At 43.0% G+C, this 12,981-nt stretch overlaps 1 protein-coding gene across 4 annotated transcripts in view; it reads right to left on the bottom strand.

Moving 5' to 3' along the window:
- Positions 1 to 12,479, bottom strand: part of LOC149230181 (uncharacterized) — a 105,191-nt gene extending 92,712 nt beyond the window's left edge. The window contains exons 1-2 of one of the 4 annotated variants that reach the window (XM_089376008.1): positions 12,193 to 12,479; positions 11,902 to 12,067 (exon numbers count right to left, since the gene is read on the bottom strand). In XM_089376008.1, coding sequence (XP_089232134.1) covers positions 11,902 to 12,015 — 114 coding nt within the window. In that variant the 5' untranslated portion in view covers positions 12,016 to 12,067; positions 12,193 to 12,479. The other 3 variants (XM_089376006.1, XM_089376009.1, XM_089376007.1) reach the window with 3 other exon arrangements.
- Between the last annotated feature and the right edge of the window lie 502 nt (positions 12,480 to 12,981).

The following is a 12,981-nucleotide window of genomic DNA, read 5'->3' as shown; positions in this document are numbered from 1 at the left end:
TCATATGTTAAAGCTGATGTAGAATTGATTAGCCATTAATGAATTGAATGTTAGCTGAAAGTGCGGAAACTGAGAGAACTGCTTGAGAAGAAAGACTTTACGACAGCTGATAAAACATAAGTAAGATGCAAAACAGAAGTGAAAATAGCTAAAACACAGCAATACCAGACAGCAATATTGATTAAGAAGTTCGTCCCTAATGGACTACGTCTCCGGGCCCGCTTTCAAGATGGGCGACAACTTTATTAGGATTGAAACGAAAGACGTCGATTACACAGAGATTTGACCAAGCTGAATGTGCACGCAGACACTTCTGGTCACTGTCAAAAGATAGCTCTCTGAACCAGCTTTCCAACGCCTGTCACGGTTCCCAATTCCAACTCTGGATGCTCCTGTTACACTAAAAACAAAAACAACTATGACCTCCAGAACCTGCATACAAAATCCAAAAATCACTCTCCTCACTTCAATGAGCAAAACTGCCTTTTAACACCCACCAAATCCACTCAAACTCCTACATGTTGTGTTTAGGAGTGAATAAGCTCAAAATAGGGTTGGTTTAGGGTTTTAGGTTAATGAATTGATGTCACCTAGTGACATTCAGCACCTAGGTGTAATTAAATATCACAAATCCGAACAAAACCTACTTTTGGACCTTAGAATAGCCCGAAAACCGTTAGCGGTTAGCTAATCGGGCGAAGGCACTGACAGCGCATGTGCAGACGTGGGTTAACCCCGCGGTTAGGGCTCCATCGGTTCTGGTAACTGTTGGTGGTGGCGCAGTCTTCTATCGTGTGTTCACACGCCCGTGGTTCCGACGCTGGAGTTAGCGTAACCTCCGACAGCCTCGTCATCGTAACTGTTAGCGCCTTTATCCACTCATGTGAACACGGTTCCGCTGCGGTTATGACGAACAGTTAACTGTTTGGTTTCCACGTGGTTACCATGGACACCTGCTAACCGTAGCCACGACTGCTCACATGGCTGCGGTCCCACTGCGGTTAGGGATGGCCGTTAGGGACTGGTATACCATTTACAATGTTTTTGTAATGTATTTACATATATTTGCAAAGGCCGAGAGTTAATACAAGGTTGTATGTTTTGTTTTAACACATAGGTTTGCATTGGAATGTTTTGATAGGTTTAGAACTTATGTATGGTGTATTTACTATTTAGGTTATGGTTTAGATTTAGACTTAGGTTATGGTGTAGACTTAGGATTAGGTTAGGGTTAGATGTAGTTTTAGGGTTTTAATACATAGTTTTTTTCATCAACCCGTTTACAACCATTCGTCACAGAGTGACATTCACCCACATAAATATCGTCGACACAAGCTACATTTGCGACGACAAACCTTTGTCAACACCCAATTCCTACGAGGTGAATGATCAACCCATATTGACAACCCAAATCCTACGAGGCAGACGACAAATACATGTCGACGACCAAATCCTGGCGGAACTGATGACAACCATACGTCGACAACGAGGTACAAAACCATATCAACTAAACACCATGAAAAACCATAAACATCACCTGGACAACCTGAACCATAATCAACAATGTCAAAACTGAACTACACTGGACTAAATGCTGACAAAGACACTGAACACTGACGATGAACCTGTGCAACTGATCTTACGAGATCCTCTTGGATCAACAATGATATTACAATGATTTTCTTTGACTGTTCAATAACACTAGGACCAAACCCTTTATCCCAACATACTTTGACAATAAAACTAACTTTCCCAGCAATGCCTTTTACAACTCTTAGGTAATTTGACTCTTTTACAAATATGGGCTCTCATACCAGAGATAATGGCCCAGTTACATTGATTTGACTCTTGACTTTGACAATGCTTCTTAATACATGGAATGATGTGACAAGATAGTTGTTATGCCTTCAAGAATTATCTCATTGTAATGCTTCCTTCAAGAGATGATGATTTGTCTCTTCAAGTTCTTGAATGTCTTCTTGGATGTCTGGAGTCTTCTTTTACCTGCATGCAAATTTCCCCAAACGGAAAACAAAAAATACCCTTCAACTTACCTTTTCCTGTAGTACACATATAAGTACATAAAAGTAAATGTACAAATTAAATGATTACAATGCGTACCTGAAATGTGTTTGTGTTTTGAGTTCGTCCCTTTTGTTGTTGACTTGTTGCAGCAGCTGACAAACTTTGAACACAAGCCTAGACTCTACTTAACGTACCCAACCTTGACACAAAACCACATTTTATACAAGAGATGAATATTGACTTAGACATACATAGGACAAAACTTGCATAGCTCGACACAACTCTAGTTACAGTTATGACAAGGCAGTTACGCAAAACTGAAAACTAGCCTAATACATGGTACAGTGCAGTCAACAATTATTAAAGTACATTATTAACACAGAGGAAGGGAATTTGAATTATACAGACCTTTATCTTTGCTTGATTACAGGTCTACCTTTCGTCCCTTTCACAACAAGCTAAGGGTTATTCAATGTTGTTCAGGCCTGTGATGTTTTTGAATGAGGAACGAAGACCAGGTCTTGTTGTTGAACAGAAGGGTTGAGATCCTTAAACGAGTTTGCAGATCATCAAGATATTTCCTTGTTTGTCTCTGGTAGATTGGAGTGGGGTTCCGAGACCTTGATCCTTCACTTAATCTTGAATGGAGACAGTAATCCTTGGACGAAGATCTCAGACTTGTAATTTCAGGTCAAAAACTTTTCTTTGCTCAAGGTTCTGTGGTCTGAGACGGTAATGATTGCTTGGAAACTCTTGACAAAGACCTGTAACTTCTAGATCGAGAATTGTAACTCCTTGACCAATATTTGTGATGTTTGAAACTTCTGTGATATAGGCCTCGACTAAGACTTCGCTACCTTGCCCAAATCTTCGCTAATCTTTTGGTGATTAGACCTGCAACAAAACAGAACATCGCTACCTTGCTAACCTTTGATATACCTGCAACAAAATAGGACCTCGCTTCCTTGCCAAATACTTCGCTAACAATTGATAAACCTACAACAAACTGAGCCCTAACAAAAATTTGATCTGGGTTGATTTTCCTTTAGGGTAGTCCCGAAATTTCAGACTTAAGTAATAATACTTATCATTTGATCGTCGGATGTTAAGGAGGGGCTTCTTAATGTACGTTGGAGGAGTAATGCATAATATATTTAGAATGTTAAATATTTTAAAATATGCATCTTTTTGTTCTAAGGTAAGTGGATCACTTTAATATTCCTCCTAACATTTGTCTTAATACTTCTTGACTTAAATTATTTCTTATTAGTGACATATCCTTAATAATTCTTAATAAAAGCGTTAAATTTAAGCAAACCAATTATTGGCTTAGTGCATTTGGTCCTACCCGAGTGTGAAGTCAATGATTGGATTACTACCTTTGGATCTTGAAGTTATTCAACTTATACGTGGTGAGATTACGGTGAGAATCCATGTCATATATTGAAAATCATTGGTGAATAAGGTGTCATGTCTCTACCCCTAGGGGTTTTAGCCCACAAAACTGGGTCTTCAACTTCAACGTCAATTTTCTCTCAAACCAAGTGGAACCACGAGGCGTACCATATATCAACGGAAACATCACGTCGAGGAGAATTTATCTAGAAGGATCTTGACACAAGATTCCATGAATTGCCATGTCAAATTTGCCATCGAAGATCGGGGTAGCTCCTGGTGTTGTTTGGGTTGACATTAATGACAAACACCTATCAACATTCCTAAGCAGTGACAGCAGGTGAGTGGTATCCTAGACTTGATTCATTCAGATGTATGTGTTCCTATATCTTCATCTTCTTTGAGTGGTTATTTGTATATTGTCATTTTAATTGATGACTACTCCAGGAAGACCTAGATCTTTTTCTTGAAGACCAAGGGTGAGGTCTTCAAGAGGTTCCGAGAGTTCAGAGCTCTCGTAGAGAATCAGATGGGAAGGAAGATCAAGGTCTTGAGGTCTGATAATGGGGGCGAGTACACCTCTCATGGGTTCAGAGATTTTTGTGCTAGTGCAGGCATCAGGAGAGAATGGACAATTCCTTACACCTGACAACAGAATGGGGTTGCTGAGAGGAAGAACAAGGCCATAGTTGGGGCTACAAGAGCTATGTTACATGATCAAGGGTTACCATTCTTCTTATGGGCAAAGGCATGCAACACTGCAGTATATCTGTAGAACATGAGTCCACACAAAGTGTTGGGGAGCAAGTCTCCTGAGGAGGCTTTCATTGGGAGGAAGCCACAGGTGGGTCACTTTAAGATTTTTGGGTGCCTTACATATTCACAAGTCCCTTCAGAGAAGAGGACAAAGTTGGAGCCCACAGTAGAGAAGGACATTTTTGTTTGGTACAGCGAGACCTCAAAGGCTTATCGAATCTATATTCCAACCTTGAGGAAGGTGGTGGTGAGGCAAGATGTGAGGTTCGAGGAGGAGCGAGCCTTGAGGAGGTCAAGAGATTTGGGTCATGTATAGCAGCAGAGTAGGGCATAGCAGGGAGGTTCGCCACAGGGTCCAAGATCACAAGGGTTTGGTGGTTCACAGGATTCGGGGGTGACTGGTCCACAGGTTACAAGTACATTGGGCACTAGGTCCCAAAGTACAGGTTCACTGCAGACCACAGGGGCATCATCATCAGGAGTACCGATTATAGAGGAGGATACACCCACCCCAACTCAGGAGGCTACTTCAAGGAAGAGGATGCCTAAATGGCCTCGTGATACCCTGCAAGAAGCCGAGGAGATAGTGAGAAAGCCAAGTGGTCAGTTAGGGAGAGGAGACCACCCGAGATGTTTGGTAGCTATTTGGTTATGGTGAGTAGCATTGTGGAGGCCAAGCCATCTAGCTACGAAGAGGCTATAGGCCAACAAGTTCGAAGGGATGCCATGGTGGAAGAATATGCTTCCATCATGAAGAATGATATGTGGGAGATTGTGCCTAGGCTTGACGGCTAGGGTTGTGGGGGAGAGGAGACCATTTAGAATTAACAACTCCTATGATTCCCCCAATTGCAATAGATGCTTACCATAAACTATAGTGGGCCCCAAAGCATCATCTGACATCCGATGAAGCCCAACTGAATTTGGATCTATCCCCTGGGTACAAAACACATCCTTTAATCGATTGTGGAAGGGATCTAGAGATCTCTGGTAAAAGCATTGAAGTCACCTAGGAGGATGAGTTAACGGTATCAATCGGTCTCTTTGTGCCCCTGTCTAAAGGTAGTACCCTGAAAAATGTCGTGATCCTCTGTGTGGGGTCTGGTCTGATGGGAGGCTGAAGAATATGCGTTTGAAACCTGAGAGCCTCCTGCATATATAGGGCCAAACATCTCTGATCGAGATACTTGAAAAAGTCTGTGAGGGTTTGAGAGTCTCTGAACAAGCAATGGAACCTTCCTCTGATCTCGTAGTAGATAGGGCATCCAAAAATGAAGTGCACCTCGGTCTCTACTTCCTGTAAATGACATACCTGGTAAATTTTGTCTGGTCTATCAATCTGGTGGTCCGTCTCTACCCAAAGTCTATGAGAACCTACTCTGAATTGGCCTAGAGGAATGCGAAGAGCATGCATCCAGTGGTGAAACATATACTGGGGTCGAATAATGAGCTTGTCTCTCAACTCCAAGAAGTGCTCAGCGTAGAAGGCCATCTTTGGGCGCAACCCTCCCGAAGGATTGACTCAGGTAACGTGGACAAACTGCCTATAGATGTCCTCCCTGATTATTTTGTTCAACTCTTGTCTAGTAGGTAGAAGGTGACCAGGAGCATCCAAGGAATATTGGAAAGGAGGGAGACAATCCAATTGAATGCTCACTGACTCTAAGAGATCTGAATCTCTTGTAAACCAACATCTAGCCCGGCCCAAGGGAGTAGAATGGACAATAGTCTCAGAAGACCAATATGCCAAGTAAGGGTAACGGTCCCTACACTTTATCAAGTCTGCAAATCCCTGGACACGATGCAAGAATGAGACCAAACTGAATATTATCTCAAGTCGAAAGGGCTGAGCTCCAAACTCTACAAGGATGATGTGTTGAGGTACTGTTTGTTTGCATCTAATGATGCGGCAGAGAAGAAGAATCTGGACTCTCTCAACTGAAGCCCAAACCAACTCAAGTAAAGACGATCCCAAAATCTCTGAGCCATATAGAATAGTGGGACGAATCAAGGTGGAACGAGAATCATCTTGGACAAGATGTCCTCGAAGTGATGTCAAAATCACTGTCTCTTGAGAAGGGCTAAGGATCCATATCCTTTGTTGATCTGAGGCTGAAGCGTTGGTCGCAAACTGTAGCGAGGGTCTGAGAATGGCACCCCCAAGTATGTATACATGTTGGTGATCTCAACCTCCTCCCCTCTGAATAGGAAGTGAAAGTCTGAAGTTTTCTTCACCCCATTGAAGATCATAACCTTGGTTTTACCCAGGTTGACCATCAACTTTCGAAGATCGCAAAACAGAGCTAAGGCATCTAGTTGCCTCTGAAATCCTTCTGGAGATGAGGAGAATGTGAACTACAGCAAACTGATATTACTTCTACTTGTTAATTCATGCAAGTTATTTACTGTGTTACACTGTAAATATCAAAGTAAATACAACTGCAGCCTTCACAACTTAAATAATATGCGGAAATAAGAACTGAGCAAGAAAGAAATAGCACACACAAGTGTTGGACAAATGTCCCCGGAAAAACCCAATGTGGGAAAATCGGTGCAGCAGCTGAGGGTTTGAATTATTATGCAGTAATTTCTTAGTACAATTCTTCGAATGCCCAAACTAGCAATCCTATACAGAGATCTAACTGGATAAAAAGATAGTGAGATGATCTCACCCTGTCACTGGGAAATCTAGCACTGATTTGCACTGGAGATGAGCCTTTGCGCTGTCTCTCACAGTACTTCGTCACACCCACGCAGTTACTGCATCACTGCTGTTGGGACTGCGCTGCACCTCCTCTTGATCCTCTGCTCGCTGGAAACTTCATCCCTCTAGCCTCTCGATCTCACACCCCAGCTCCGACACTAGATCCCGATTGTTCCAAAGTAGAAATACAAGCTCCCTCTGAAGCTCTACACTGCCTCAACGTGACCTAGCGCTACCTCTTTGGACTCCTCTCTGCCCTCTCTGCCTTGTACCCTCCGAATCAGGAAAACTCCCTCCGGAAAATTATCTCTGCCCCTCACTGCAAGAAATCTCCTTGATCACCTTCTCCGGCAACTGTTGCGCTGCTCTCTTGATAAAATCGATCTCTGATCTCTCACTCGATGTGTTTTCCAAATGCCCATCAAAGCCCTTGTTATAATATTCCAGTTGAGTAATCAACAGCCCGGATTAGATTCTAATCAATGGCTCAAATCATATGACTCGATCTTCGTCTTCTTCTAGAAGATTCACACCCAGTTTCATTAATACCCTTTAATTTTTTTAATTTCCTAAGTTTAGACTTAGGCACCCATTAAAAATAATTAATTATTTTAATAAAACTATTTCTGGGTAGAATTTCCCAAAACAATTTCTGGGTATTCTGGAATACATGTGTCCTAGCTTCCCTGCAAATTTTGAGGCTTAGAGCACATCGATGCTACCAGAAATCAACAGAGAGGAGGACCACGTCGGCAGCAAAGAGTAGAATAGATATCAAGACCTACAGAAGAAGGCAGCCATCATTGTCCTGGATATGCTCGTGTAGAAAAGCCTCTAACTCATCAATATAGATCCAAACAGGGTAGGGGACAAAGGACATCCCTATTTAACCCCAATAGTGCTTCGGATGAAATCAGACATCCCATGAGCCATGCAAAGACGACCAAGGACAGACTCATATAGGCGCGTAATAGCTATCAATAGGGTCGTCAAGATGTCAATATCTTTGAGTCTTTGGAGAAAGGCTTTCCTCGGAACAGAATCAAAAGCTTTCCGAAAATCTATGAAATAACAGTAGACTTTCAAAGAGCGATGTCATGCCTCCTCAATCACGACGTAGAGAGTGAAGATGTGGTCAATGGTCTGATGAGTTGGTCAAAAACCTGTCTATCCCCTAGCTCTGAGTTGTCTTTGCTCAAGGTCACTGGAGAGCTTCCTATGTAGAACAATAACATCAACTTCGAGAACGTGTGGCCCACCATGATTGTTCTGTAGTTATTAGGATTTGGGCTGGAGCTTGATTTGTGGATCAGACGGATGATGTGGTGTGACCATGCCGATGGAAAATCTTCACGGACTACATGGTTGAAGAGATCAACCAAGTAGCTAACCAAAGCACGGAAATCGTGTTTAAAGAACTCTGCTTGGTAGCCTTCCTCATTGGCTGCTTTGTTGTTGTTCATCACCCAAATGGCCTCTCTAATATCTTTGTCTGAGAATAGGTAACAGGAAGGCGGCGGGGAGGTAACATGAATTTGGCCCTGCCTCGGAATATCATAAAGGTTGAAAGTGTGAGAGAACATGGATGTAGGGTCAAGGTAGATGGAAGAGGGGAGCGTCGAGGAAGGATGGTATGCCAAAATTATTTATGGGAGTGGGCAAGGAGATTAGAAAGTTCCCGTCTTCTATGAGAAACAAAGAGCCGTTTCTTGCAACGAAGGAGACGATGGTAATAAGCCTTGAGGTCAGGGTAGAAGGGTTGAGAGTGGGTGAAAGCATATCGAAGTTCTCGATGTAGAGTCTTACATTCGTCATCGTACCATTTGTTCATGGGGCAAGATCCAACTTTTCGGGAGGTGGAAGTGGAATGAGTGGAGTGAGGGAAGGATTTGAGTGCTGCTTCCCAAATGGCAGATGAAAGACAGGTGTATTTAGTGGAAGCAAAATCAAGCAAGGAGAATTGGGTCTCTGATGGGAGCATCTTGTGTAGGGTAGAGGAGAAGATGTCAGGGTTGCCTTCATCAAATCGAAAGGTGGTTCAAGGTGGGCCTCGAGGGGAAGGATGGGGTGGAAGGGGAGGGTCAAACTGAAGAGAGAAGGAAAGAAGTGCATGATCAGCAAGGGGGATGGGGGAGACCGAGAGATGGCAAATAAAAGGGAGCAAGTTCTGGCTAGCAAGGACATAATCAACTACACTCGCACCCCCGCCATATGGTCGACACGTGAAAAAGCGGGAGTCTGGGAAACAGGGGAGACCATTTAGAATTAACAACTCCTGTGATTCCCCCAACTGCAATAGATGCTTACCATAAACTGTAGTGGGCCCCAAAGCATCATTTAACATCCGATGAAGCCCAACTGAATCTGGATCTATCCCCTGGGTACAAAACACATCCTTTGATCGATCGTGGAGAGGGATCTGGAGATCTCTAGTACGAGCATTGAAGTCACCTAGGAGGATGACTTCCCCAACAACAAAGTATTGGGTGATGTCAATGTACAAGTCTATAAAGGGGTCCCCATTTGAGCCATTATGGATGGCAAATGGTGAAGAGGTAGGGGAAAGTAACAAACTACAATGTAGATGTCCCTCGAAGGAGAGACTCCGACGCTAATCTGAATCCACATAAACCTGGCAAACTCATCTTCGGCTACCAAAGATACCCTGTTCCAAAGTGAGTCACTAACCAAACAAGCAACTCCACCTGATCCTCTAACCCCTCCCGAGCTCCTCGTCTCCTGCCTGCAAATTGAGAACCAATGGTAACTTGCAATATCTGGGAGAGGTCGAATAGGGCTTGCATGAGTCTCGACCACGAAGAGGATGTCCGCTGATTCAAGAGCATCATACAAAAGTCCCGGCGATGACCAAAAAGATCCATTGCCATTCCAACAACGGATAGAGATGCTTGTACCTTGTCGTCTCCCCAAGCGGGCCTGTCATTTGGAACCTCCAGTTCGGGGTTCCCACCCAAGTGGGAAGGAGTCCCAAATGACTGCCCAAAGATTCCTGATCACTGCCCATTTCCCTGCGTGGAGTCCCGAATAATTGCTCGAAGATTCCTGATAACTGCCCATTTCCCTACCTGGAGTCCCGAATGACTGCCCGAAGATTCCTGATAACTACCCATTTCCCTACTTGTCGTGCTGCCATAACTTGTTCTCTGGATTGTTTAAGTTCCACAACCTGTGCTCGAGTGAGGTCCTCATCCAAGAAAATCCTGCTAGGGAGAGAAAACAACTTCCGCTTAGCCCTAAGGGCACGGAATCTATCGGATGCAGTCCGAAACCTGAGGAAGAGAGTGGAGTCGTAGCCTAACCAAGCTCTGTCCAGAGCTATATGAAGGAGGCTAAAGGTCTCCTGAAAGAACCTAGCCCCCACTTCCATAGACTCCGAAGAGGAGTGAGGTAAGGGGAGACCTCTCACCTTGAGATTCAATTCTCTCGCTCGTCTGGTGCGTTCTTCCACAAGTTTTGCTTGCACCACTTCCTCAACTGCTGCAAGAGGGGTAGGAGTTTTATCCTTTGCCCAAACCACTTGTGCCCAAGAATTGATGTGTGCATCAGTTTCTTGTTTGAAGGTGGCCTGTTGGGATCGGATTTCTTCCTGCGTGCTTTTAAGGTCGAGAATTTAAGCATTCAACGTATCATTTGGAGGATGGAGATTTTTCTGCTCTTTGCTTTCATGTATTATCTTCTTAAGGGATAAATTATCCCCTTCCACCTGCGAAACTCTGATAGAGAGGGTGTGTATTTCTGAACGGAGCTTGTTGTTTTCAGTTTCCAGAAATTCTATTTTTTGCAGCATTTGTTTTATTTGGTCTGTCCAGAATAAGAAATTCGACTCAATGGTTTTTTCATGGACCTCGGTTTCAAGTTGTACCCCTTGACCTTCAGCCACTATTACTGCAGGTTCAAGCGAAGCTGGACGCTCTGACAGGATTTCAAGGAATTGGTTGACATACATGTCTAAGTCCATCAGAGGTCCTGTAAAAATACTACACAAACAAGGATTGTTACTTCAGTTGTTATACAGTTGATTCGTCAAACAATTAGTGTGCATCCTCTCTTCCTTTCCTGGTCTGGGCCTCTGTTGTTGCTGTATGCAGTCGGTGCCTAGAACCCGACCCCCACTACTCCCCTGCTGGGCGATGTAGAAGCAGAATCCTGCGTACAATGGTCTTTGCTGCTTCTCGGTCGTGCAAAAATAAGCCAAGACGATTTAATTGTGTTCGAGAATATTGGATGCGAGAGAAGACCCTGACTTTTAGGCAGGCGGACAATGCTATCTGCACCTACTCCTTCCAACTCTCTGTAATAACAGACTTACTGTATTGGGTTTCAGGCAAACCGTTCTTTTGGATTTCACGCAAAAAAAACCTGAACTCATAAATTACAGACGCTCTCTGTTGTTGTCCCTGCCGTCTTTATTGGTGCGAGAAGCCATCATATACGCCATTTCTAGAGCTGCTTAATTGATGTATTAGTCAAAGAGTGACGGTCTGAGAGTGCGGCTGAAATAATGGGATTCCTGCGGACATCTCCCAGAGTTCTTTGGAGGAAACCTGGTTACTGAGTGTTTTTTGGTATCTCATTCATAATTCTGCAGACTAAACAGTTTTCAAGATTTTTGGATTGGCAGCATTATAGCATTTCCACAAAATTGGACAATGATTGATTCGCAAGGATGAATGGTTGTTATTGAATTTTTAGCATTATTGTTTCTTATTTTTATGACTTTGGAGACAAGGGCCAACGTTCCGCGTCCTTGAATTTGCGTAAAATTTGGGCTGCTCCCACACGTCCCCTTGCACATCGCCCCCTCCCACTACCACGCTCCCCGTCAACTTGGTGGAATATAAGGATAAACCAAAAAACATTTCTACTAAATCCTTCGCTTGGATTAGAAATATAAGAATACCATGGCAAGTGCTTCATTCACGTACACAGTGCATTGCAAATCAGAAGCCATAATTTAAAACAGTAAAAATAAAATAAATAACACAAGGAAAATCTGGCACCTGTAGTTTAGAAGGACCAGCAGCTTTAATGGCGATCTTTTTCTTCTCTAACTCCGCCGGATTAGAGATTATAGCTTCCCTACGTTTAGCAGACTCCACTCTGTACTGCTCCATTTGAGAGTGCGTGCAATGGCAGAAGCTAATCTTCCCTTTGAAGCCCTTGAGCCTGATCACAAGATAACAAATGCCATTCAGCCTCCAAAACCCTAGAGCGCCTTCGTTCGAACCCTACAAACACAACTTTCCAACAAATTGGGCAAAATTGGAAAAGAACAGGTACGAAGCCGGGACCTGTAATAAGGAGCAGACGTGCTTCCTCCCAGGTGTTCCAGCTACAGCCTTCCCATAGCAATTTCCCTGCCCTCATTGAAAATAAATGAAAAGAATCTGAAATAATGATACCAATAATAATTATTTAGTACGAGGAATTGGACTGGTCTGGTTGTCAAAAGCACCCGAGAACTTCGTTTTTTCTTTTACTAAATCAAGCTATTGGAAAGCAGCACCGGGGGACTTTAGTTTCAGTCGAGTCAAGTGGAAAAGATATCGAACGATTATGGGCCCAACGTTGCCATTGCTATCACACCTGTCCTCGAAGGTGACCTTTTAAGCTTGTGTACTCAACGTGGTAAGGTTTCAGCGATCTGTACCATAATTTTTTCTAACTTATCAATGTTAATGGTGTGTAACATTTATCAATAATATACATATATTGTCACTTGAACCATAATGTCTTTTTCTAGTTATGTAATTATTATATCAATATTGGAATGGAATGAAAGGTTTCAAAGTTAAGGGTGAGGATACGTTTAAACTTTATTCCTTTTTTTAATCAATACCATCCCATATGAAACTTGCATAGAAATTAATAGTGTTACTCCAAATGTAAACCCTATCTAGATACACTATCTCACTCATCTAGCACACATTGGGGATCTCAATTCTATGCCCTCATAGAGAGTTTGCTTTATCACGAATATGAGAGTGGGTGGCTTTTGTTTTTTAGATCTCGTAGGTTGAAATCTAGGTTTTTGTATCCAAGCTTTATGAAAGGCTTCATGATCTGCACGCATTTCTTTA

This window comes from Pinus tabuliformis, chromosome J (assembly GCF_031772625.1).
Source record: "Pinus tabuliformis cultivar Carrire ecotype Pingquan chromosome J, CPIR1, whole genome shotgun sequence".
NCBI lineage: Eukaryota > Viridiplantae > Streptophyta > Pinopsida > Pinales > Pinaceae > Pinus > Pinus tabuliformis.
This window is presented reverse-complemented; position numbering and strand designations above follow the sequence as displayed.